General features: G+C 47.4%; 1 protein-coding gene across 16 annotated transcripts in view; it reads left to right on the forward strand.

Moving 5' to 3' along the window:
- DLG1 (discs large MAGUK scaffold protein 1) overlaps positions 1-16,918 on the forward strand; it is a 1,320,486-nt gene extending 1,303,568 nt beyond the window's left edge. For 12 of the 16 annotated variants that reach the window (XM_085635286.1, XM_085635289.1, XM_085635285.1 and 9 more), the window contains 2 exons: positions 11,845-11,936; positions 15,882-16,918. In XM_085635286.1, the coding sequence (XP_085491412.1) occupies positions 11,845-11,936; positions 15,882-15,988 (199 nt within the window). In that variant the 3' untranslated portion in view covers positions 15,989-16,918. The remainder of the gene's footprint in view (positions 1-11,844; positions 11,937-15,881) is intronic. The other 4 variants (XM_085635299.1, XM_085635298.1, XM_085635300.1 and 1 more) reach the window with 1 other exon arrangement.
- The last annotated feature ends 9,341 nt before the right edge of the window (positions 16,919-26,259 follow it).

A 26,259-nucleotide genomic window follows, 5' to 3' on the forward strand; every position in this document is an offset into this window, starting at 1 on the left:
CATCAATGCACACGTTCACAAAACATTGCCTTTATGGTCAAGTGCACAAGGGGCAAAAGTTTCCGGATCCAGCCTGACACCTGGTAAATTCAAACGTAAGGAATCTGCAGCTAGATAGTCTCTACCAGATAATGCGTTACCGAAGGTAAGTAACTTGTTCTATATGTAAGTGTTTCCTGTTGAGGTTTAATTTCTGTAAAAATTAAGCAGGTCCTCATGCCAGCTCCCCCTGCAACAGTAGTTCTGTCCAGCTTGCCCGCAGTCCACTACCCTCTGTTGCCTGTCTCCCAGCTGCCCTCTGATTTGCCTTCTCTGCTAGTTACTTGTTCTGTTATACTTTTGTTCTGCTAATTTTTCTGCCCTGTTTTGCTTTTTTCTGCTCATTTTTTTTCCTTCCGTTTTGGCCTCTTATGCTCCGTTTTGCCTTTTCTGCTAGTTTTTCTGCCCTCTGTTATGCCTTTCCTGCTCATTTTTCCTGCCTTCTGTTTTGCTTTTATCTGCTAATTTTTTGGCCCAGTTTTGCCTTTTTCTGCTCCTTTTGGCATGTTTTTCTGTCCTATGTTTTGCCTTTTCTGCCCTGTATTTTGAATATTCTGCTCCTTTTTTTTGCCCTATGTGTTGCTGTTTCTGATATTTTGTGCAATGGGGAGGGTGGCCTCTGCCCCCCTCCTGGACCTATTTCAGCCCCGGAACCCTACCGTCCCCGGGCCCTGCCACATCTACCTAAGTGCCCATGCCCCATCCAGGGCACCCAATCTGTTCCCTACCTGCATAACAGCAGGCAGGGAAACAGATGAAAACTCCGCTCCCAACAGGTGGGAGCAAAACTGACATCTCCCGCTAGCTGGAAACAGAGGTAATGTTTGCTCTTGCCTGGCGGGAGCTGTCACAGCCAAGCAAAAACAAGCTTATCTCCTGAGGGTGGGCACCTCTAGAGATAGCAGGAGCCGGCCCGGAGGGTGGCGGTCTCCAGGGCCATTAATGGTTCCAGGAGGTGGGCCATGTGGCTCCCCTCCTTTAAATAGCATGGTCCTCATGGCCCCCCTCCCATTATTTAATATGTATTTGGCTACGGGGACATGGTGGTCCTTGGGCCCCCATTAGTATTTATCCCGTGGAGCTGGTGGCCCCCGAGGCATGTGTAAGCCCCACAAGGGGGAGTTGATGGGGTCAGTGCGGCCCCTCTACTTAGTTTTAATTGATGCTCCTGGGAGGTGGCGGTCCCCAGCGCTCTTAGAGCCCACTGGAGGGGGGTCCCTCCCCCCCCCCCCCTAATTTCAATAATCCCTGGGGAGGTGGTGTCCTCCCTTATTTTTTTTAACGTATATGCATGCCACTGGCCCACTGTGGGTTTTTTTTTTGTTTTTGTTAAACAAGCGCAGGTGTGCGTAGTAGGATGTATGGGTGGACTGGCCTTTCTTTTCAGGCCTCTGTCTCAAATGACGGGTGTGCAAAGTAGTGTTTTGAGAATGACTGGCCTGTCCTTTCGGGCCTCTCTCCTAGAGGATAGGTGTGCATATTAGGATGTGTTCAGACTGGTCTCTCCACTGACACCTCCATCTCAGATGATGATTGTATGTAGCAGTGAGTGGAGTGGGGCTGTCCTCCCTGCTAACACCGCTCTCTGACAATAAGTATGCATACTAGGCGTGGGAAGAGACTGCACTCCACATACAACCGATGGGCGTAAATAGTACACTCTGATAAACACCATATCCAGTAATACTCCTTCGTACAGTAGCAAGTGTGCATACTACAGTGTATTCAAAGATCACCTACTCCTTTCTACAATCCCACAAGAGTCTCGCGAGAATTACGTCGTCGGCGTGGTGAGGTCAGTTCCCTTTTTTCCGCGCCGTCGACGCTTAACGTTTTTTTTTTTCAGGGCTCTCCATTTTCATTGTGGAAAACTTTGTGTATCGTAGTTTGTTCAGAATGGCTACTTCTAGGAAGACCGGATTCAAACCCTGCAGTGTGTGTGGCGGGCACATGTCTATCACGGATCCGCATGATGACTGCCTGGGTGTTTATCCTTGGACCACGACGTCGAGGAATGCAGGAACTGCAGGTTAAATGAATCCGACGGCTATCAAAGAACGTGACGCCAAGTTGTTTATGGCGAAAGCCTAGAAGGAAAAGAGAGGCAGGAAGAGGGTGAAGTCTTCGTCTTCTCACACTTCGAGGTCGAAGAAGCACAAAAAACCCAAGAGAAGACATACCTCGTCATCGTTCTTCAAAGGCCAAGGTCTCGAGGTCGAGATCTAGGTCACCGACTCCGGCTGAGCGACCTCGGAGAAGGGACTTAATCTCTCCAACTCCTTCTCCTCAAGCGACGCCAGTACCATCTCCGGCTGCGGCGTCGCCAATTTCTAGAGGCTTCTTCACTTCATTAAGAATCACCGGCTCCAGCGACGTCACCGGTGCCGGGAGAGTCCTCTCCAGGCCGTGTGGCTTAATCTGTGCGGGCGCCGTCCCCTGCTCCGCAGGCTCCAGTGTGACCTCAGGTGACTCCCCTACAGGAAGGTACGGATCCATATCCTCCTTTTCCTGCTCCTGGGGCTGACTCTTTGCATTTTCTCAATGCGATGTTTGGTTTGTTTACAAGAGCCTCGACTCCCATCCGGCGCGCCTTCAGGCCCCGTGGGTCCTTTGGCTTTCAACCTGGGTGTGCCTCAGTTCTATACCTAGGAACCTTTTATGCCGTTGTCTCCGGCTTGGCATTTCCCGGCGCCGAGATCGTCCACTCGGGCTCCCCGGACTCCTTCAGCTGCTGAGTAGGCTCCACCTCGAATTCGATCGACGTCGAGGTTCGATGTTGAGGCTCCTCCATCGACGCCGCTGGTGTCTTCTCCTGTGCCGCGTGTGGCTCCACCGACGCCGTTTCCTAAGCAACACTCCAGGAGAGAGGCTCCGAGATTGCTTGAGGAGAAGGAGTATTTGCAAGATCAGGAGGAAGGAGAAATTGTGGACTCAGGGAAAGTATCAAGGCCACTAGCTTCCTGAAGGCCTTCAAACTCATCCACCGAGTATGACTTACCATCTGCAAGTGGATGTGGTGTTCAGGACGTTGCACCTTACCATGTAGTCCTAAAGAAGGCGGCTGATTTATTGGTCCTTAAACTTCAATATACTGACGGAAGTTTTAAATACTTCGTCAACTTCTGAGCCTCTACTTCCTTTCACAAATGCCTTAACAGATCCAATTATGGAGGTGTGGCAGAAGCCTTTGTCTGCTCCGGCTGTATCTCGTTCTATCTCGAGAAGGTACAAACCTGCCCCTGGTGATCCAGCTTTTTTGTCATCGCATCCGACACCGGAGAGTCTAGTTGTCCAAGTTTCTTGCTCAAAACAGTCTTCTAGTGCTTTTCCTACCATTTTGGGTGATAGAGACTCAAAGAAGATGGAGCAAGCTGCAAAGGTGTTTGCTTCTGCTAGTATAGCTCTAAAGTCAACTAATGCAACTTGCCTTCTTGGACGATATATTGACGCATTGATGGACTCTGTTGTTCAATTGGCTCCTAAGTTGCCTGAGGAAGATCGTGCCAACTTCTTGGAAGACATTTCGGATTCGCAGGCCGCAGCACGTCAAGTGATTCAGTCAGGCATGCACACTGCTGACTCTGGCTCGTGTTATGGGGTCTTCTGTAGCTACAAGGAGACAGGCATGGCTCAAGTCTTCTGGTTTTTCGGCTGATGTTCAGGCGACTTTGCTGGATTTTCCCTTTGATGGGTCAAGGCTCTTTGGTTCAAAGGCAGATTCAGCCTTTGAACGTTTCAAGGACAGTAGGGCTACCGCAAGATCTTTAGGCCTCCAGGTGCAGTCTAGAGGTTATGGGTACAAAAGATATCGGGGCTTTAAGAGATCTGCTTCCTTTCGTGGCCACCAACAATTTCAGCAGGGTCAACCGCAGAATCCCTTGTACAAATCATACAGAGGAAAGAATAAGAGGGGCCTCAGGGGTGCAAATCGACAAAAGACCTCCTCCTCTTCCTCTACCTCCCCTCCCGCCACCGTTGGAACATCAGGAAAGCAGTTCTAGATTCCCCATCTTAGTCCAGTTGGAGGTCAGGTGTCCCACTTTCTACAAGACTGGAGACTGATCACATCAGATTGTTGGGTCTTGAATCTTGTGGAGAATGGCTACGCCCTTCCATTTTTAGGGTTTCCTCCTCCTTACCCTCCTCGCCAGGGCGGTTGTTCAGAAGACCACTTGCTGCTTTTGCAGCAAGAGGTTCTTACATTACTTCAAAAAGGTGCGATAGAGGTGGTTCCGGAGCAGGAAAGGGGTCAGGGTTGCTACTCCTGATATTTCCTGATCCGTAAAAAGGACGGTCGTGTGAGACCAATCTTGGACCTCAGGATTTTGAACCTTTACCTCAGGCAGGAAAAGTTCAAAATGTTGACCTTGGCTCAGGTTCTCCTTGCGCTGCAACAGGAAGACTGGATGGTGTCCATCGATCTGCAGGATGCGTATTTTCATCTTCCCATCCTGAAGTCGCATCATAAGTATCTCTGATTCACGGTGGGATCGTAACATTACCAGTTTAAGGTTCTTCCGTTCGGTCTCACTTCCGCGCCTCGAGTCTTTACAAAGGTGATGGCGGTGGTAGCGGCTCATCTCAGAAGGTCAGGGGTTCCTGTTTTCCCCTGCCTGAACAACTGGCTGTTGAAAGCAGAGTCTCCAGAGTTGGTTTCGCGCCACTTGCAAGTGACAACTCATCTGTTGTTCAGATTGGGTTTTTTGATAAATGTACCCAAATCTCACCTGGTGCCTTCTCAGCGCAGCTTGTTCATAGGGGCAATACTGGACACTTCTGTTTGTCGAGCTATCCCGCCACCGCAGAGAATTCTCAACATACAGGAAAGGATTCTTTTATTTCACGATGGAGCGGTTGTTCCAGTCCTGAAGGTTCTTCGCCTGCTCGGTCTGTTCGCTTCCTCCATTCTGTTGGTCAACCATGCACGCTGGCACATGAGGGCACTCCAGTGGTGCCTCCGCAGGCAGTGGTATCAGCACAACGGAGATCTCTGGGAGAACATCAGAATCTCCAGAGAAGCTGCAGTGGAGCTGTCTTGGTGGGGTGTGCAGGGCTACCTGTCTCCAGGAAAGCCCTTTCAGCCTCCTCCGCCAGTGGCCACAGTGATCACGGATGCCTCCACTCTAGGGTGGGGAGCTCATCTGGGGGATCTGGAGGTCAAAGGCCTTTGGTCTCCAGAGGAAAGGTTGCTTCACATCAACCTTCTGGAATTGCGGGCGATACGTTTGGCACTGAAGGCTTTTCTCCCTTCCCTTCACGGTCAGTCGGTTCAGGTCCTAACGGACAACACTACCGTGATGTGGTACATCAACAAACGGGGAGGTGTAGGGTCCTATCGCCTCTGTTGAGAGGCTCTGCGGCACTGGTCCTGGGCTCAGGGCCAGCGGATTTGTGTGTTTGCAAATCATCTGGCCGGTGTGCTGAATGTTCGTGCGGACAGTCTGTTGGCGTTACTCGGCCGATCACGAGTGGCGGCTTCATCCGGAGGTGGTCCATCGCATCTTTCAGATGTGGGAATCTCTTCGGTTGGACCGGTTTGCCACTCACGAGAACGCGCACTGCCCGTTATTCTGCAGTCTCCAGTTTCCGATGCAGGGAGCCTTGGGAATGCGTTTCAGATAGATTGGAGCTCACAACTCCTTTACGCGTTTCCTCCCATACCCTTGATTCCACGGGTTCTGAGGAAGATTCGCCAAGACCGGGCCCAAGTTATATTGATCACCCCGGATTGTCCAAGAAGGGTGTGGTACACAGACCTTCTTCACCTCTCGTCGCACCCTCCGCTCCGTCTCCCTTTCAGGGCAGACCTCCTCTTGCAGTCGCAGGGGCAGGTTCTACACACTCACCAACAGAGCCTGCACCTTCATGCCTGAAGATTGAACAGGACAACCTGAGTACTTTCTCTCTCCTGCCGGATATAGTGGATGTTATTTTATCATCCAGGCGACACTCCACTAAGTCTGTTTACTCTTCCAGATGTTCTAGATTTGTTAAGTGGTGCGGAGAGAGAGACATTGACCCTTTGAAGGCCTGCTTGTCTAATATTTTGGAGTTTTCTTTGTCTTTAGCACAGCAAGGTTGTGCTGTAGCCACTGTTAAGGGCTATTTATCGGCGTTGTCGGCCTTTTTATGTTTTCCGGGCCAGCCGTCTTTATTTAAGTCCCCCATTGTCATGAGGTTCATTAAGGGCCTTACAAATACGTTTCGTCCCACACCTTTCATTATGCCTCAGTGGGATTTGAATATTGTACTCACTTTAATGGGTTCTCCGTTTGAGCCTCTTCACTCTTGCCCGTTGAGGCTTCTTTCTTTTAAAATGGTTTTCTTGATTACCATTACCTCGGCTAGGAGGGGAAGTGAGCTTCAAGCTCTTAGTTCGAAACCTCCTTTCCTGACCATTCATGCGGATAAGTTGATTATAAGGACCAGGGCTGCTTTCCTTCCCAAGGTGGTTACCCCTTTTCATATGGGACAATCCATCACTTTACCTACCTTTTATCCTCTCCCTCACCCTTCCAAGGAGGAAGAGACTGCATCGGTTGGATCCTAAGAGGGTTGTCCGCTTTTATTTGGATCGGACTAGAGATCTGAGGCTGGACGATCAGCTCTTCATGGGCTATGTTGGGAAAATGAAAGGCAAGGCAGTGCACAAGTGGACGCCTTCCAGGTGGATTATCTTCTGCATCAAGATTTGCTACGCCCTGGACAAGAAGGAACCTCCTGAAGGTATCGGAGCTCATTCCACCAGAGCGAAGTCTACTACTTCTGCTTTGGCTAGAGGTGTTCCTGTTCTTGATATCTGTAAGGCAGCAATTTGGGCCTCCCTCCACACCTTTGCAAAGCATTACTGCTTGGACTCTGAGGTTAGGAGGGATGGCCATTTTGCTCGCTCTGTTTTGCAGGATTTTTTGATCTAGTCAGGTGGACACCCTCCTCCTGGAGAGGTATGGCTTTGGGAATCTATTCAAAAGGTGAGGAATCCACAGGTAGAAGTATCCATCAGAAGAACAAGTTACTTACCTTCGGTAACACTTTTTCTGGTGGATACAATATCTGCCTGTGGATTCCTCACACTCCCACCCGCCTCCCCGTTGTCCACCTGTTTCTACCCAAAAATTATTTTATTTAATATTTCTTAATCATGTTTGTATTTGGATAATGAGAATTGCTTATTCTATTGCTATATCTCTATACCTTTATTGATTATGCATTTGTGAATTTATATATATGTGTATATTTGGTATGCTATGTTTGCATTTGAAAATGTGTCGGTCCGCCCATTTGCCTCGGTGGCACGGAAAAAATGGGTGGAACTGACGTCCGCACGCCGACGAGGTCCTTTTGTGACTCCGATGACGTCATTCGGTGCTGCGAGCGGAGCCGGTCCATTGTGACGTCCTCGTCAACGTGGGTTAGCTAGGAAAGAATTTTCCCGTGGAATGCTGGCGCAGGGGGTATTCAAAAGGTGAGGAATCTACAGGCAGATATTGTATCCACCAAAAAAGCGTTACCTAAGGTAAGTAACTTGTTATTTACTAGACATGAACCCGCAAGATTGTAAAATATACATATATTATCCTCACAGAAGTTCTCCCTTAGACACCTTCTCTCTAAATCTAAGGGGACAGCATGCCTTTCTGCTGCCCCCTTATGTAGCTTTTTTACTTCATTTCCACAACACCTCCAATTTTTCACAGTAAACTGTAATGGCAGCCATTACATTTCCATCATTCCAACAGTCAGAGCTCTCGCGAGAGTCACAGGAGCCTCTAGCTCCTGCAAGAACCTCTCGACGAATCAAAGAGCTCCATTTTTGATTTTGCGCTCTCGGATGCAACTCTCGCAAATCCAACTGCCAAAATATGCAATTATTTTTTTATCCTATATATCTCAAAAACTACTGAACGAATTTACAACAAATCACAAAAAGCACAATCGGCAGACAAAGATGTAGCTTCCCGCCTAATTGGTGTAACTCCATCCAGCAGTTTTTGCTGTAGCCCTCCCTAAAGAAGTCTATGGAAAATACATGGCGGTTTGCATTTTGGGACCCCTACTTTTCTCTCAGCCCCCACTTGACGGATCACCCCGAAACGTTCCATGTACAAACTAGTCAAGTAGAACAGTTTTGGAAAGTTTTGTGGAGATTCGTCAAATGTTGCCAAAGATATTAGCAACACAAAAACACTTTTCCTATTCAAAAGCAATCCTAACTATAACTACCTAGTGCTTAGGTGATGGGTCGTCCTGAATGAGTTGGAGATGCTTTTTTACACAGGACAACGGGGAAGTTGGAGATCGCGTATTATGGCAGACCGCTCTGCTATTTGGATTTTCCCATGACTACCTGGAGTATACGCTCAGCTTTACTTACCCACAACGTTTCAGTCATTCGCCTTTGCCATGAGGTGGGAGAACTCTAGACTTTAAATTTCTGCTACATCATGAAATTGATAATTGCAGAGAGCTGCTGAATAAACCATTATCAACTCGACTTTTGAGAGTGTTTATATTCTGCTTTTTGAGCCCTGGAGAAGTTCTAACAGGCTTGTGCCTTATAATAAAACACGTTGGCTGCTTTTATGATCACTTGTGGATATTGAAATAAAGCATGAAACAAAGAAAACATAAATGGACTGAAATGTACTTTGTTTGATGCACCTCCTTTTGTTGAATTTGTGGATTGAATCTGTGGCCAGTGGCACCAAAGGGTGACAGGTGCTGGAGATTTGTGCACGAACAACAACTTTAATAAGACAGCAGTGTTAGGGTGAGGTGCTATTCTTGAGGTCCGTCACCCCTCTTTTTGTTTAGAATGACTTCCTGCTGAATTGGTGTAACTCCATCCAGCAGTTTTTGCTGTAGCCCTCCCTAAAGAAGTCTATGGAAAATGCATGGCGAGTTTGCATTTTGGGTTCCCTCCTTTTCGCTGAGCCCCCACTTGACGGATCACCCCGTAACGTTCCATGCACCACCTAGTCAAGTAGAACAGTTTTGGAAAGCTTTGTGGAGATTCTTCAAATGTTGCCAAAAATACTAGCAACACAAAAACACTTTTCCTATTATAACTACCTAGTGCTTAGGTTGAGGGGTCGTCCGGAATGAGGTGGGGTTCACCTTGCTGGTAAAAACCTAGGCCACCAGACTCTCTGAAGTAAGATGCTGTGTGAAATAATTAGGTCGCCTCTTCACCAGCATGGTTTGGACCAAGTGTCCAGCAAGGTATCGGTTACTAGGTAATATTGGCTGGGACAATTCAGTGCTAATGACCTTAATGAGGATTCTCCTGGATGAGAACCAGGATTACAGGTAAGAAACTTTTCCATCTCCCTATATCTGCAGAAGAAATTCAACAGGCCATATCGGAGGTGCGCTCCGGAAAAATGCCTGCCGTGAGTGGATTCCCATTGGATTTTTTTAAAAAAAGATATGCCTCGCTAATAATTCTAGACCTAGAAGCGCTGTTCGAGATGGCTCACAGCTCAAACCCCATGTCCTACCTTTGTAGTGCATTCATATCTGTAGTCTTAAGAACCAATCAACCAGCAAATGACTGCCCATTTTACCATCCAATATCCTTTATTAATATTGAGGTCAAAGTACATGCTAAAATCCTAGCTAAAATATTATGCACCTTAGTCCATAATGATCAAAACAGGTTAGTGCCAAGATAAAGTACTGGTCGCTTCTTTAGGATTCTGATGGATATTTCTAACTGTAGATTTCTTAGGATAGGCCCTAACTGTTAATTGAGCATGGTGACTGGTATTTAAAAAGTAGAAAACTCCAAAAGTCGTTTTTCACTGTAGCAAGGCTATCTCACAGATAGACTAATACTGGGTTGCCTTCTTATACTTAATAAGTGATAACTTCAATGTCGGAACAGCTTGAGAAATACTTCTACTACTCATTTGAGTTGTAATTCAAAATCCTCGAACACTAAAATGTGTTTAAAGTTCCTATTCTGGAAAATTGCAGTTTCAGAAAGTTGGGATTTTTCTGCCTACTGTTCACCAGGGGCACCAATATTCTCAGCCCCTCTCTCCTATAGGATCAGCCTCCAAGCTGCTTTAGTTTGCCCTTAGCAGCACACAATCACCCCGTGGGAGGCAGGATCTGACATGTTCTCCTGGGGTGGCAGGCCATCTCATCTGACAGATTGGTCCCTCAAATAAGTCAACAGGGCTATGCTGTCAGTTTCTTTTTGGCCCAACACAGTTTTCTACCACATCAGTGTGGCTTTCAGAGGAGCACCATTCCATCTTGTTGCAAGAGGTGGGAACTCTAATTTCCAAAGGACATGTTGTTACTACTGCTGTTTCCGTGTGCCAAAAGACAGAGACCTTCATCCTGTTTTAGATCTTTGACCTGTGAATGATTTCCTGCAGGACAAATTCAAAATGCTCACATTGGCCCAGGTCCTGCTTTGCTGAATTGCTCCCTTCTAGCCTGTGTGAGAAGGACTAGAACTGCATCTCTTGAACCATGAAGCTTACAACAACCTTGCACCTGGACTCTGCCATCTGTGAGTCTGCCCTGCCAAGTGGTGCCATTCCAGTCCTGGACCTATGGAAGTGGGCCTAAGGTGCTTGCCAGTGGAACAGATTCATCTTGTCTGCTGAGCGACGCATCCCCGAGCAGAACTGAGGCTTCTCTGCTTCTGCGTGGAATGGACCAGTCGCAAAGACCCACATCACCACCACAGTCCTTGGAACAGACGCATCGCTCTGACGGTGCAGCTACCGCCCCTTGTATCCCTCTTAGATGGCAGCTTTGACTATGCCGTACTTTGCATCGCAGCCTCAAAGCTGTTCGGAACTGACTCATCGCCCGATGTGCGCTGCAACCCAGACGACGGACTTCGCATCACAAGCCTCGTCACCAGGATCTTTGACGACAGCGCAAGAGGACCTTGCATCGCAGCCTCGCCGCATCTTAGAACCGACACATCGCTTCAGGTGATCCACATAATGCTCCACAACCAAGATTTTAGGTACTCTGTTCACTGGCCTAACTAGGTCCATGTAGCCGGCCTGCGCTCCATCGCGGTTGGCCTAAATTTGTGATTTTGGCACGGTCATGCTCTATCACCTATTCCCAGTTGGTACTTTGTGCTTTTTGGCACTATTTTCATTAAAACCTTTAAAATTCAATAGCTCCGGCTCTACTAATTGGATTCTTGCTGTGTTGGTCTTGTTTTATTTATTACAAATTGCTGTATTTTTCTAACTGTTTTGTTGGCTCCTTTTGTGATGTGTTTTCACTGTGTTACTGTTTGAAGTGTTGCACAAATACTTAACCCATTGCTTCTAAGTTAAGCCTGGCAGCTGTGCCAAGCTACCAGGGGATTCAATGCAGGTTATTTTGGGGTTTGCTTGAGCCTTACCCTAACAAGGATTGTGGTTGCTGCTTGACTAGTGTTGCACCGAGCCAACCACAAACCCAATTTCTAACAGTGTGCAATGTGGTGCCATCAGTTTGTTGCACCTGACCCCACAATTTCCCAATTTGTATCTGGGATACATCCATCCGGTTTTCCTTGTCTGACAGTAAATATGATGGCTCAAAAGGGATGTGTTCATACATTGCAAAAGAGTAACTACTTGATGTGGTGCATTTACATTTTTTTGTTTACTGAACTCTTACATTTTCTTTTTCTGAATTGACATTTAATATTTGTTAAAATGAATGCACATTAATTGGCAGCAGTATGTGCAGAATTTGTAACATTACAAGTGCTTTTCCATTCGATAAGCACCTTAAAGCTTCCTGTTTATAATCGTTACTATGTGATCCTTGTAACAGGGAGATGAATAAACGCCTAACTGAAGACCAGGCCAGGAAGACATTTGAAAGAGCTACAAAACTGGAACAAGAATTTACGGAACATTTCACAGGTTGGTATACTCCTTAGTCAACAGGGCTTTTTGTTTCTGTTGGTTTAAGTAGTTTGGCTCTATTGATTTAACTGTAATGTAAATGTTTTGCCGCATTTGTCAAGGGATTTGTTAGTGTGTTTTCGCTGTTGCACTTCATATCTTCTCTGCTCCTTCCTAGCAGCAAGCTTCTTGTTGTGGTGTTCTGCTGCAAATGATTCAGGCAGCTAACCTTTCCTCAGCCTGGATATATTTCTTATGTTGTGTGGAGCTTGAGAGCAGATGTATTTCCTTGAAGTCTGGTGATAAATGTTCTCCTGTACTTGTTCCCCTCACTACATTCCATTGAGCAGGACAACAGTTAGTTTGATTGAGGTACATTATGGTATACCAAGACTGATCCTATTGTCTTGAGAAAACACAGGGCCTTCCAGGAGAAGACTGCACATGCTCAGCCAATCTGAAAGAAACACGTTAGTTAGATTCCTCAGCTTAGAATATCCCCAGGCTGGATCCGGAAAGATTTTTGTAGCAATACCCCTTGCGTGTCGCTAGGCGTAGTCTGCGGCTCCGCGTCCGTCGTCGGCGCCGGAATGACGTCGTCAGAGTACTTAGACGCCGCCCTCGCGCGCTGACGTCAGTTCTTTTTTTCCGCGCCAGTAAGCGCCGATCCGGGAAGAGCTTACCCCTAGTAATTTTTTGACTAACTTTTTTGGTCTATCAACTCGACTCTGGTGCCGGTAGGATGCCTGGTTTCAAAGCCTGTGACGCCTGTCATTGCCTGATGTCGGTGACGGATCACCATCGCCGGTGCCTTTATTGCCTGGGGGCCGACCATGACGCGGAGTCGTGCCTCGATTGCCAGGCCTTGACATCGAAAGCTAGGCGGGAGCGGTCCCGTAAGCTTCTCGAGCTTCGGCACTCGGCTCCGCGCCGCTCTCGGTCCAGGAGGAGGTCCAAGGACCGATCGTGGAGCCGCAGCCATCATCATCGCTCATCGGGGTCTTCCGGTAAGTCGAAGCACTCCAAGAAGCTCTTCGGACTCCCCTCGCCAATCGCGCGACTCGGCTGAGGGTGGTCCCACCCCCGCAGCTCGGTCTGAGCCGCAGGAGCCGCGTCCGTCCTCATACCCGCCGGTCCCTGAGACTGACGCGACTCCGGCGGAGGTCAGTGCCTTCCTCTCGGCCATGAGAGGCCTGGCTCCGCCGTCGACACCTGTAGGCGCGCCTTCGGGCCCCGCAGGTTCGACTGGGCGACCTTGCGTGCCGGCATCTCCGGCCCCGTCGATGGCTCCGGCCTCGACGCCGCAGGTCCCCGAGGGATCCAGGCCTGGATCTCGGTCGGCGCCGGTCAACCAAAACGTGCGCTGTCATTTTATTTGGACCGCACAAAACAGTTCCAGGTGGACGACCAACTTTTTGTTGGATAAGTAGGTGCGAAGAAGGGTAAAGCTGTGCACAAGCGCACCATCTCGCGATGGGTCGTGTTGTGTATTAAACTCTGCTATTTCTTGTCGAAAAAGGTCCCTCTTGTTGGGCTGCGAGCCCATTCCACCCGGGCCACAGCGGTGACAACTGCCCTGGGACGGGGAGTCCCCTTGCAGGACATCTGTCAGGCGGCGACGTGGGCTTCACTGCACACGTTCGCCAAGCACTATTGCCTGGACAGCCAAGTCCGGAGAGATGGCCATTCTGTTCTCCAGGACTTCCTGGTGTGATCTTGGTTCGCAGGCCCACCTCCGGGGTTGGTATTGCTGGGGTATCTATCCTAAGGTGAGGACTCTAACATGTTTCTTTCAGATGAACAAGTTACTTACCTTCGGTAACGATGTATCTGTAAGAAACATTAGTTAGATTCCTCACCGACCCACCCAGCCTCCTCGTTCTGCGAACCGACATCTAGGGTTAAGGTTCTCCCTTTCAGGGCCCTAGATTTTTTGGCACCAGTGTCGGTCTCTTGCATGGCTCAGCGTCCCTGGCGTGGAAAGCTATGTATAAGAACTGACGTCAGCGCGCGAGGGCGGCGTCTAAGTACTCCGACTTCATTCCGGCGCACGACGCCGACGACGGACGTGGAGCCGCAGACGACGCCTAGCGACGCGAAAGGGGTATTGCTACAAAAATCTTTCCGGATCCAGCCTGACGCCTGGGGATATTCTAAGGTGAGGAATCTAACTAACTAATGTTTCTTACAGATACATTGTTACCGAAGGTAAGTAACTTGTTCTTCAGGTCCCCATCATCAAGTGGCGAGATTCTTCATAGAAGCACCTTCGTGCCATCTCATCTTTTTAGTTCCTTCGACCTTTCAGATGACAAGTCTTTGCGGTTCTGTCAGTACAGTTGCCATGTTCATGACTGCTGAGGTGTGCAGGCTATTCATTGGATCCAATAACATTAATGTGTAGACAATTTTGTCACCTTGGGTGTTCGGCAAATAAATTTGGACTTTTCTGATATTTGGATTTGCACATAATTATTTTTGCTAAAGCGAATTAGGGTATAACTTTTGAGAATCCTTATGCATCTCTTTTAGACTTAACAAAAGCTGAGCTTGACTAGTGAGTAGAAATTCCGTGTTAGATTGCACAGGTAATTAATATGTTAAGTAGATACTCTGTAGCATTTTTGATGCAATCAACCAATGACTTGGGCCATAAGAAAGATATTAAAGATTCTGCAACAGGGGTCTTCCTTCATCTGCATCCCCTCTGCCACCTTTCAATCAAATTTTTTTTTGCTGCCAAACCAAATTAACCAATACACTGAGCTCACATTTGTGTAGTGAAATGATGACTAAGGAACACTATTAAATTGTGTTTAATAAAGGCAAAATGGTGAGTTAAATTGTGAGGTTAGTTACGGAGATAGAGGTGGAATAGCGAGATGAGGTAATAAGAGGAAAATGAAGTATTAATAGATATAAGGTATAGTGAGATGTGAGTTAGAGAGTGATGAGGTAGAACAAGAGCACAGGGAGATACAGAGAGGTCTGGTGTAGAGAACTGAGGAGAGATGGGCAAGGTAATGCAGATGAGTTTAAGAGCGGTGAGTTAGATGGAGGAGAGGCAAGTTTAAAAGGATATCTGAGTGAGGTACAGAGAGGTATGAAGCAGAGTTGAGGTAGAGGGGGTAAAGATTTAGACGTTGGCACCGAGAAGCAAGGTTGAGAGAAGTGGCCTAGAGAGGCATATTGAGGAAGGCATAGGTGATTTGAGAGAAGAGACCAATATCAGGTAGGTATACGGATGGATGGACAGATGGGTAAAGAAAGCAAAGTAAGATAAATTGTTAGGAGAAGTAAGGCAAGAAGGGGATTATTTTATTAGTTTAATTGCCAACAAATGCCCGAGAGGGTTAAGGCATGAAAAGCCAGGCATGCTCAGATGTCAAATAAAAAAAATATATTTTTTAATGCACATCGTATCACTTTAACAACTATGCCTTAAATCACCTCTGTGTTTGCTACTGTTTTTGGAAGTTTAACATACAATTCAGTATAGTTTATTATGAATTAGTTGAATAGGGGAAATAACGTTTTTACAAACAAGGGCTGCCAAAATGTCTTGCCAGTGCTCCAAAAATCTTTAAAATGGCACGTTCCTAGGTTTATAAGTTTGTGTGTCAGAAATATTTACGATTAAATAGGTTTTACATGTCTGATTTGTGCACGATTATTTATTTCAGATGATAGTCAAACTGATTATTAATTTTCACTCTACTTGGTTGTTTCATAATATGCTTCCCTGAGTGCCTCCCTGAGTGCTTAACTGAGGAGGCCACTTTTCAATATTATTTTTAGACTGTGGTTTAATTATTCTAGATCTTAGTCTGAAGGGTACAGCTATTGCAAATGTATTATTAATCCATCAATAGAATTAGGATAGCCAAAATTGTATTATCTTTAAGTAACAAAAAATCTGTATGCCCTAGCAATGACTTCTTTTTGTTTTTTTCCTTTTTGCAGCTATTGTACTCGGGGACACGCTAGAAGAGATCTACAACCAAGTGAAACAAATCATTGAAGAACAGTCAGGCCCTTTGATATGGGTTCCAGCGAAAGAGAAATTATGAAAATTAAAGAAAAGGCTCCTATGTAATAACTCCACAGCCCACTACACTTGATTACTCTGTCTCCTCTGGAGAATGCCTTCTGCTTCTCGCATATCCTGTCCATTCATGATCTGGCGCTCCGAACACCTTTTACAAAAGGGTTTTCTAAATCATTTCCAGTACTTTCGATTTGTTGCCATTTTATTTTTAATACAGGAGGCAGAATGCACCGACCAGCTTTTAAAGGGGGATGGTAAATCTGTTAACATTCCTTAATGTTTAAGGGAAAGTGACTTTTAGAGATTTTCAGAAAAGCTTTATATACATTCTTTTAAAACATAATTTCATAACAAGTGAAAGAAATGTGGTCTTAAAGATTTGGTTTGTAAGCGACTGTGCACGCTTGACTTTAAGAGCATGGTTTAGCTAGATGTTTTAGGTTTTTTTAAATCACTTTTACTTTCCTGGCAACTGTTTTTATTTGCAGGCAGTTAAGAGGAAATATTTTAATTTTCATTTATTCATATTTTCACAAGAACTGTTAATTCCCATAATATTATGAAGAATATTCTTATGGTCTGTTTTAAAAATTTTATTTTTGCAAATGTGATTGCTAGGAAAAACTGTTAAGATGTTTTAAACCATGCTCGTCATCACAACTTTCAGTGTCTTACAAAAAGTATGTGTAATGGTCATCACATTTTTGCTTTATAAAATGAAATGGGCACTTAGGAAGAATGTTTATTTGTGAAGAATTGTAGATTCATGCAATTTAATGTATAGAAATTCAGACAAGATAGCAGTGATATGATGACCATTGCAGAAATGAGTGATATTCCTACCCTCTAACTAAAATTGTACTTTTATGTGTCAGATTTTAAAGAATATTTTACCCACAATAACTGCCTATTTTGTTATAATAATATATATATTAAACTTTCTTGAACTAAACTATGTAACTATGGAAATTTTATTTACATAGTTACACACACCTATATATATATATATATAAATATAAATATAAAATATATTTTCTTTTACCACCTACTCCTTACTTTTTTGTTTTGGGAATACAGTTTCAGTTTAAATTGAGATTTAACTTCCATATTTGTGAGGAGTACAAACGGGGATAATGTGGCTGTGTGACACAGCTCTTGGGTAAATTTGCTTACAAATAAACTATGGGCATGTTCTCCTCTTTTCTACAAAGTGTTTCATTTTTATGTAACATGCATGTTTTTATCATAGGGTAACCATATTAGTCTGTATGAACCTTTTTCCTCCAAGGAGGCTGTCATAGCTTACATGGTATCGTAGTCATGGTGTAAATACCTCAACACAGCGTAATAGGACCAATATGGATCTCGAAGAAAACTGCATCCACCTGCCTGCATCCGTTTCTTATATTAAAGTTTGATATTTGGACATTGCCTATTTGCAATGAATTGTTAGAACAAAAAATCTATGCTTCTGACATCCTGTTTGCATTTTCTAGAGCCACATATTTGTTTTTTAATGAACATCTAGCATTATCCATTCCATTTGTCAGAAAGAGGAGAACAGCTAATAAATTTCATTCAGCAAATTGAAGTAATTGTGTTACTACTGTTTTAAATGAAATGCATGAATTCAGTAATAGATCTTGCAGGCAGTGGCCTTCACCTAGATTGCAGAATATCAGCAGAATAATTAATTTCATGGCGATGTCAAGTTGTGATAAACGTGTGAAAAAAAAGTTTGACTTTTTTAAAACTATAGTTTCGATCAGGAACTGCATCTGTTTAGTTAGTCTTTTTTTTGGAGTGGTCTCTGAAGGTGGCAATTTACAAAACACGCACTGGCAAATCCAATACTTTTGGCCTATAACTGAAAATGCCTTAATGCTTTCATCTATGCTGTCACTCACTCCATCCACTCACTCATCCATTTACTTAGTCACTCATCATTGCACTCATGCATCTATTTATCCACCCATTGGCACTTTTTTGGATGTATCCACTGTATCAATCAAAGTTCAGATGCATTGAGTGTAAAAGGTCTCTTCCCCCAAACTGCCTTTACTCTCTTAATCAAAGGAATCTTAGCCAGAAAGGCATTAGAAGCGCACAGCGATCTCCCAGGTGTATAGAAGGAGTGCAATGATTTAAGAGATTGCTGGTCCTTTGTCAAACAGTGCCCTATGTGCAAACCAGAGGGATTTAAAGTTAATGATTGCAGTGCCTGGTCTAGAGGTACCACTATACTTTTGGTGCTCCTGCTTAGTGAGTCTGTCAGATGGATCCAATGACATGGTCAACTGCGGTAGCCTCTTCCACGATCAGTTCCATCTGCAGGGTTCCCTTGTTCACAGGCAAGAGGTCTTGGCACCCAGGTCAGTCCTTCAGAACTGACTGATGGCATGTTCCCTCGCATCTGGAGATTTGTTTTTCAGTATGACACCAACCCATGGCTGCGTAGTAGTCCTTTAGTACTCTACATATTACCACCTCCTCAGTAGAAGAGACCACAGCAAGGAACAAAGGTGGGTCTTGGAATCCTACTTTTTGGTCATAGATTTTGCAGTCCGAGGATGTTTATTCTTGGTGTGCTTCATTGGAACCAGTTTGGATCAGTTCACCTTTAATGTGTGCAGGCTAGTCCACCTTCCAGACCTGGCCTGTGTCTGCAATGCTCCTCTGTCCAGCCGGCCAGTCAACAGGTGTAGTACCCACCAAGCATCACGTCATGATGCTTGGTGGCCACTCTAGAATAGGTGCATCTTGTCTTTGCCCCCAGACGTTGGATTTAGTATGTTTACCCAAACATTGTCACCGGAGGGACAGAAAGGCCATCAGACACCTGGGAGAAAATTTGGCCGAAACAAATCAAAAGGGTGGTGGGACACCTCACCCACGTATCGCCCCTTGTCCTTAGGACCAGCTCTCACCCCAGCTGTCGGGGCCCCCCCAACATCCATGACCCAGCACTGCTGCCCTCTGCCTTCTCCTCTGGGTAACTCTGTCTGTGACTTTATCTTTCTTGTCTATCTCTGCTCTTTGCCCGCTCCTCCGTCCTTCCTCAGAGCTTTGTTCCTTTCTCCGTGCCTGCTTCTCTTTCTCCTTTATTCTCTGCCACTCCATTTTCTGGTAAGTTTGTTTGTGCCATGATCACTTTCTTCTGTATCTCTGCTCTTTGTCTTGCTCTACCGCCCTTTCTCAGAGCTTTATTCCTTCCTCTGTGCCTGCCTCTTTTCATTCTTTATTCTCCGTAACTCTGTTCTCTGGTAAGTTTGTTTGTGCCTTGATCGCTTTCTTCTCTCTCTGCTCTTTGTCCACTCTATCGTCCTTCCTCAGAGACTTGTTCCTTTCTCTGTGCCTGCTTCTCTTACTTCTTCAATCTCCTCTTTTGCCTTTCTTTTGCCTCTTTTCCTTGCTCCCCGTCCGTTATGCTGCTGCTTCTGCCCTTTTTGCCCTTGCACTCCCCTTGCAGCTGCTTCTGCCTTGCTTCTTTATGCCTCCTGCTAGCCCCGCCCACTACCACCCAGCACCCATGCCACTTCCCAGGACCTACTTAATGGAGACGGCAGTGCGGGCTCGCCAAAGCAGGCCTGTCTACACCAGTCCTCATCTGAACCACGCCCAGCGCTAGGAACCCTGTTTCCCCACCCTCCTCAACCTCCTACCATCCCCCCGCTACTCCCTCCCCCCTCCCCCCCATAGCTACACCTCTGACGATCTCCATGCTCTGGACCCCAGACACCTCAACAAACATTACTGTTGCGCCTTAGAATACAACGGTAGCGCCGGTCACCGGCACTCACTGAACCTTCACCTTCAACAGCTCGCTCATCAGAATGCCACCACCACCAGACCACACCAGCACCGCAACAGCTCATCTGCATCCTGAACATGCATTCACTTTACAAGCATGTTTCTGAGCTGTCGAACCTCATCACCATCATCCTCGACCCTGCGCCAAGTCTTCATCCTCCCCAACATTGCCACAGCAACACCCGACTGATACAAGCTCACACATTGGGGCCACATCAACAAGCTTAGAGGACAGATTCATCATCCACAAAAAAAACATCCAGTGCACCACTACGACATACGCCACCCCAGCCATGGAACATCTCAACTTCATACTCCAAACAGACTGGAAGTCCACTATCCGAGGCACCCTCACCTACAGACACCCAGAGAAATACTCCAGCTTTGGCAACATCATTACAGACTTCATTGCCCCACTGGCCATTGATTCCGAAGGCAACTTCTACTCGATGACCTCAATGATAACACCGCCAACCTCCTTGACAGCATGAACAACATCGGACTAGTCAACAACCCCACTCACACAGTAGAACACACACTGCACCCTATCTTCACCTCCAGCAACCAGGTCAAGTACAGCCACATCACCAAACTCTCCTCAACTGACCACTCCATCATCCACTTCAACATCTCCAGTCCTCGTACCACCACCCCCTCGCTGCCTAGTGCCCCCAACCAAAGATGGAGCATAGCGACCCAATGGATCGATGCCATCAACAAATCCAACCCAGACACTGCTACAAACCTGGGCCAGGGTGTCAAGAACTTCAATACCTAGTTCACCAACTGTACCTACAGCATCACCCTCATAAAGACCAACAGACAGGAGCTCCACCAAACAGGCCTGTGGTACACAGAAGAACTGAGAATAGCAAAATGCGACTGCAAGTGACTGGAAAGAAGAGGGCGGGCATGCAAGGACAACTCCGACAGGACCACCTTCAAGACCTCCCTCAACCTCTATTACCGGTTGCTGAGGGAGAAGAAGAATGCCCTATCCACCTGTATAAAATCCAGTTCCAATCTCAGCAAAGAACTCTTCAACATAGTCCGGGAGTTCAACCACTCCTGCAGCCACAGAGAAAAGCATCCGCCCCTCATAAGAACGCTGCAACAACCTCGCCATCTTCTGCCACAACAAGATCACCACCATCTACAAAAACCTATAACCCCGCCCAAGCTTGCAGACTTCCTCAACCTAAACTTCCTCACTGCAGCCAGCACTGACCACTGGCTGTCCACATGAAACCAGCTCACCCCCAGGATACCAGCAGAAAGATTGTAAGGTTCATTTTGAGGTGAGGGTCTGGCCCTTTAATCTAGGCAAACCCCTCCACCCTGTCCGTGATTAAAAAGAATAAAAATCTCCCTCGTGTCTAGTGGCCTTTCTGTCCCCAGGTTGGCACATTGGAGGTAAAGCCTAGCTGCCCGTGGGAGGGGCAGAAAGTTTGTGAGTGTCATGTAGGGGGTGGATCTTGGCCTGATGTCTGGGCAGGCTGTGCCCAACCCACACAGCAATAAAAAAAATGTCTAGTGGGCTTTCTGCTCCCCTCGGGTGCAGATTGGAGGTAAAGACCTCCTATCTACTTTCCTAGGCGGACAGAAAGATTGTTGCCATATTTGTCATGGTTGGGCTTTGGCTGATGCCTGGGTGGGCCAAGCCTTTTCGTTATAAACAGAATTACTCCCTGATGTCTAGTCTTTCTTCCCCCACCAGCAGGCAGATGGGAAACCTCCAATCTGCTCCCCTGTGGGGGACAAAAAGACTTGCCATATTTGCCGGGGTGAAGGCTTGGCCCCATACCTAGGTAGCCCACCCGTGTTCATTATAAACAAAAATACTCCCTGGTGTCTTGTGAGCTTGGAGGCACCTACTTTCTGTTTGCCCCCAGGAAGGATGAGTATAAATACTTTTGTGCCTGAGGAGGTTTGGGCACAAGCCCATTGCCGAGGGGGCTGCTCCCCCTTCATTAACACTCCTTTTTGTGTCTATTTCTGCCTCCCCTGGAGGGCAGATTGGAGTCAACTACCCCCTTTCTGCCCCTGGGTGGGGGGGCAATAAAACGTTTGTCATGGGAAGGGTAGTGCACTTGCCCGTTGCAAAGTGGGCACTTTCTTCCCTCAAAAAATTGTTCTTAGGGTCTGGTGGGTGGATCCAAGCTTGGGGATTGCCCTTCAGCATAGATCCTCAAGCAGGGATCAACTAGGGAAGGTACCATTAGAAAGGGGGGATTCTTCCCTTTCCACTGATCTATTCCCCATCCAAATTGATGCTCGGGTGGCTGAGATATGTCTCCCAATGTAAGTAAGGGTAAATGTGCTCCTTCCCAGCAGCTGAGGCAGAAAAAACAAAGGACATTTCTTTGGTGCTGGCACAAGAGGAATTTCCTTCCCCAGTATGTTTGCAGCACCCGAGCACTGCTGCAGTGGACGTCTCCATATGCAAAACATAACATAACATAACACGTGTATTTGTAAAGCGCACGTTCACCACTATGGGTATCTTGGAGCTGAATAACAGATGTTTATTGTTACCCAACTCAATGGTACTCATTTTATCGACCTCAGATGGATGAAAGGCTGAGTGCACCCGCCGGGATTTGAACCTGTGACCATGAGGTCGAACACAGGCCCCTGCAGCAGACGCATTAGTCCACTGAGCCACCAGACCCGGCTAAGAAAGAAACAATTGATGGACGGAATGCCGGACAATGCAAACATTCACCCCCAGTCACAAGGATCTGGGTTTAATCCATCATTATTTTGCTCACCACACCACACCACCCCAGTTTGGACCCAGCCATATGCAAATCAGTCTTTACCCTTTTCCTTATGGGAACAGTCCAGCCCGAACTGCCAAGCCAGGTCCTCCCTGGACCGGAAACAAGCATCCTGGGACCGGTTTCAGGGCATCACCCTTCATCCCCTTTGGTATCGCTTTCTTCGCCCTAAGTTGGCAGGGTATGCGCAGACGTGGGTCCCTTGCCCACTTTACCACTGGATTCAAGATAGCCTGGCTGACGAGGGTTATGAACCCGAAACCGGTCCCAGGATGCTTGTTTCCGGTCCAAGGAAGACATGGCTTGGCAGTTGGGCTGGACTGTTCCCATGAGGCACAGGGTCAGACTGATTTGCATATGGCCTTGTCTGAACTGGGGTGGTGGAGTGAGCTAAAGAATGATGGATTAAACCCAGATCAGTTGACTGGGGTGAATGTTTGATTTGCTCAAGCGCTCCGTCCATCATCCCCTTTGCTATCACTCTGTTCGCCCTAAGTTGGCAGGGTATGCCCAGACGTGGGTCCTTTGCTCACTTTACCATTGGATTCAAGATAGCCTGGCTGACGAGGGTTAGGAACCCGAAACCGGTCCCAGGATGCTTGTTTCCGGTCCAGGAAAGACATGGCTTGGCAGTTCGGGCTGGACTGTTCCCATGAGGCACAGGGTCAGACTGATTTGCATATGGCCTTGTCTGAACTGGGGTGGTGGAGTGAGCTAAAGAATGATGATGGATTAAACCCAGATCAGTTGACTGGGGTTGAGTGTTTGATTTGCTCAAGCGCTCCATCCATCATCCCCTTTGGTATCGCTTTGTTCGCCCTAAGTTGGCAGGGTATGCCCAGACGTGGGTCCCTTGCTCACTTTACCACTGGATTCAAGATAGCCTGGCTGACGAGGGTTATGAAACCGGTCCCAGGATGCTTGTTTCCGTCCAGGGAAGACGTGGCTTGGCAGTTCTGGCTGGACTGTTCCCATGAGGCAAAGGGTCAGAATGATTTGCATATGTCCTTGCCCGAACTGGGGTGGTGGAGTGAGCTAAAGAATGATGATGGATTAAACCCAGATCAGTTGACTGGGCGTGAGTGTTTGATTTGCTCAAGCGCTCCGTCCATCATCCCCTTTGGTATCGCTTCATCACCCTTTATCTGCCAGGCTATCTTGAATCCAATGGTGTAGTGAGCACGGGACCCACGTCTGGGCATACCCTTCCCACTTAGGGTGACCTATGCTAAAGAAACAATTGATGGACGGAATACTGGACAATGCAAACATTCACCCCCAGTCACAAGGATCTGGGTTTAATCCGTCATGGCAATTTGGTCTACACGCTGCACAGGGTCACCTGTGAACAGGATGATTGCCCGCTGCCACTGCCCTGCCCCAGGGGACCCCAACTTCCTCACATAACACCCTACCCCGGAGAGCTTGGTGGTCCAAGCCTCTACCTCCCGTGAAAATCCCAGCGCATTCACTGACACTCCACCGGATAGGGAATCCAAGAGGACGGACACCTTGGGTAAGACTGTTTTCTTATACCAGCCTAGCACTGTCGTCTCTGAACACCATGTACCTTTTGGGCAGTTACCCCAGTTACCCCCCCCCCCCCCTGTGGGATTTGGTTGTGCAGCTGCTGCCCATGGTCCCAGAGAAGGCCCATGCCATACTCCGACCAGGCTATGTCGAATGGGAGAGATACAGCAAAGTTCGCAGTTCAGTGTGGGCTGTACACAACCAACTCACTGGGCTTAGTGGTTTCTTCGTCGGTGGCCATACGGCGCTACACCTGACTAAGAACAACTGCTTTTTCCGGGCATTTCCAAGCATTGCTTATGGAGATGCCCTTTGAGGGCTTCCGTCTCTTCGTAGAGAAGCCAGGCTCCGCTCTAGAGCCCTTCAAAGATAGCAGAGCTAGGGCCAGATCCTTTGACCTTTCCATGGACCCTCCCCAACCCCAGTCTGGCTTTCGCTCCTTTTGTGGCCATGGAAGGGTCTTCCAACTGCATCTTTACCAGCCCAGCAACCATGGCGTGCAAGCTTCCTAGCCTCTATGTGGCTGAGGACGTGGTACCCACAGAGCTCTTGGGTCGAGATGCCAAAGGTCGGGCCAGCCCATCACTCCCACAGCAGCAGCCGCCGCCTCCGAACCCCTTTAGTTTGCCCTCTTACCATCATGGACAGCCACTGGGAGGCAGGATATGCTATCACCTGCTCCACTCGAGGTCTGGAACATCAGAGCGCTGGGTTCTTCCAAATGTCCGAAGGGGCTACTCCCTCTCCTTCATGATTACCCCTCCACCAATGCCACCCACTTGCGACAGGCTGCAGGAGGACCATCTCTCCTTGCTCCATCAGGAAGTGACAGCTCTCTTATCCAACAGAGCTATAAAGAAGGTGCTGACGCCAGATGTAAGTCATGGTTATTACCCCGACTTTCTGACAGGCTCTTAAGTTCTTCCTTAAGAAGGGGAAGTTCAAAATGCTCACGTTCGATCAAGGCTTGCCTGCCCTGGACCGGAGAGACTGGATAGTAGCGTTGGACTTGCAGGAGACATGCTTCCACATTCCCGTCCTGCCAATCCACAGGCGCTACCTGCGGTTCACGGTGGACCACAAGCACTTTCAGTTCACCATGCTCCCTTTTGGCCTTACCAGAACCCCTCTGGTGTTCAACAAGGTGATGGCGGTGGTTGCAGCTCACCTTTGATCAGCGAAGATCAAGGGCGTCAGTTTTCCATTTTCTCAACGACTGGCTGTTGAAGGCAGGCTCGCCCCAGTTTGTTGTCTCCCACCTCCAGACTACGGCAGACCTCCTGCATTCACTGGATTTCACTATCTTCATGCTGAAGTCATACCTGACTCCCTCTCAGACGCTTCATTTCATTGTAGCTATTCTGGACTATTGCCGTTTTGGCGCCTATCCTCCCAAACGACGAATCCTGGATATTCAGGATATGATGCAGATGTTTCTGCCCTGGATTTTGGTGAGACTTACTGAGGCTGTTGGGTCTCATGGCTTCCTGCTTGTGACTCATGCCTGCTGGCATATGAACGCTCTGCAGCGAGAGCTGAAGTTCCAGTGGGTGCAGCATCAGGGGCAACTCTGAGACATGGTTCAGATCTCAGAGGGAAGTGCAAAAGATCTGCAGTGGTGGCTAATAAACTACAATTGGGTCAGCAGCAGATCCCTCTCCCTTTCCCAACAAGATGAGTCACTCCTGGGATGGGGCAGCCACCTGGAAGAAATGGAGATCAGAGGACTCTGCTTTCTGGCAGAATTCGGAATCCACTTCAACCTACTGGAACTCCGAGCAACTTGGCTGGCATTGAAAGCCTTTTTACCCTCCATCGAGAGAAGGCTAGTGCTGGTGTTAATGGACAACACCACTGCCAACGAACAAGGCAGGGTGGGGTCATGGGCCCTCTGTCAAGAGGCCCTGTGTCTGATCTAAAAGAGACACGTGAGTGATAGATTCCTTACCTTAGAATATCCCCAGGAGTCAGACTGGATCCTGAAAGTTTTCGTCAGCAGTACCCCTGCGTGTCGGTAGGCGGCGTCGTGTGGCTCCGCGTACGTCGCTGGCGTCGTATTCGCCAAGATGACATCGGAGCTACTTAGACACGCCCACGCACGCTGACGTCAGTTATTTCTTTTTCCGCGCCAGCAAGCGCAGATCCGAGAGAGAGCGGTACTCCAAGTTAATAT

Source organism: Triturus cristatus, chromosome 11 (assembly GCF_964204655.1).
Source record: "Triturus cristatus chromosome 11, aTriCri1.1, whole genome shotgun sequence".
Taxonomy (NCBI): Eukaryota; Metazoa; Chordata; class Amphibia; order Caudata; family Salamandridae; genus Triturus; species Triturus cristatus.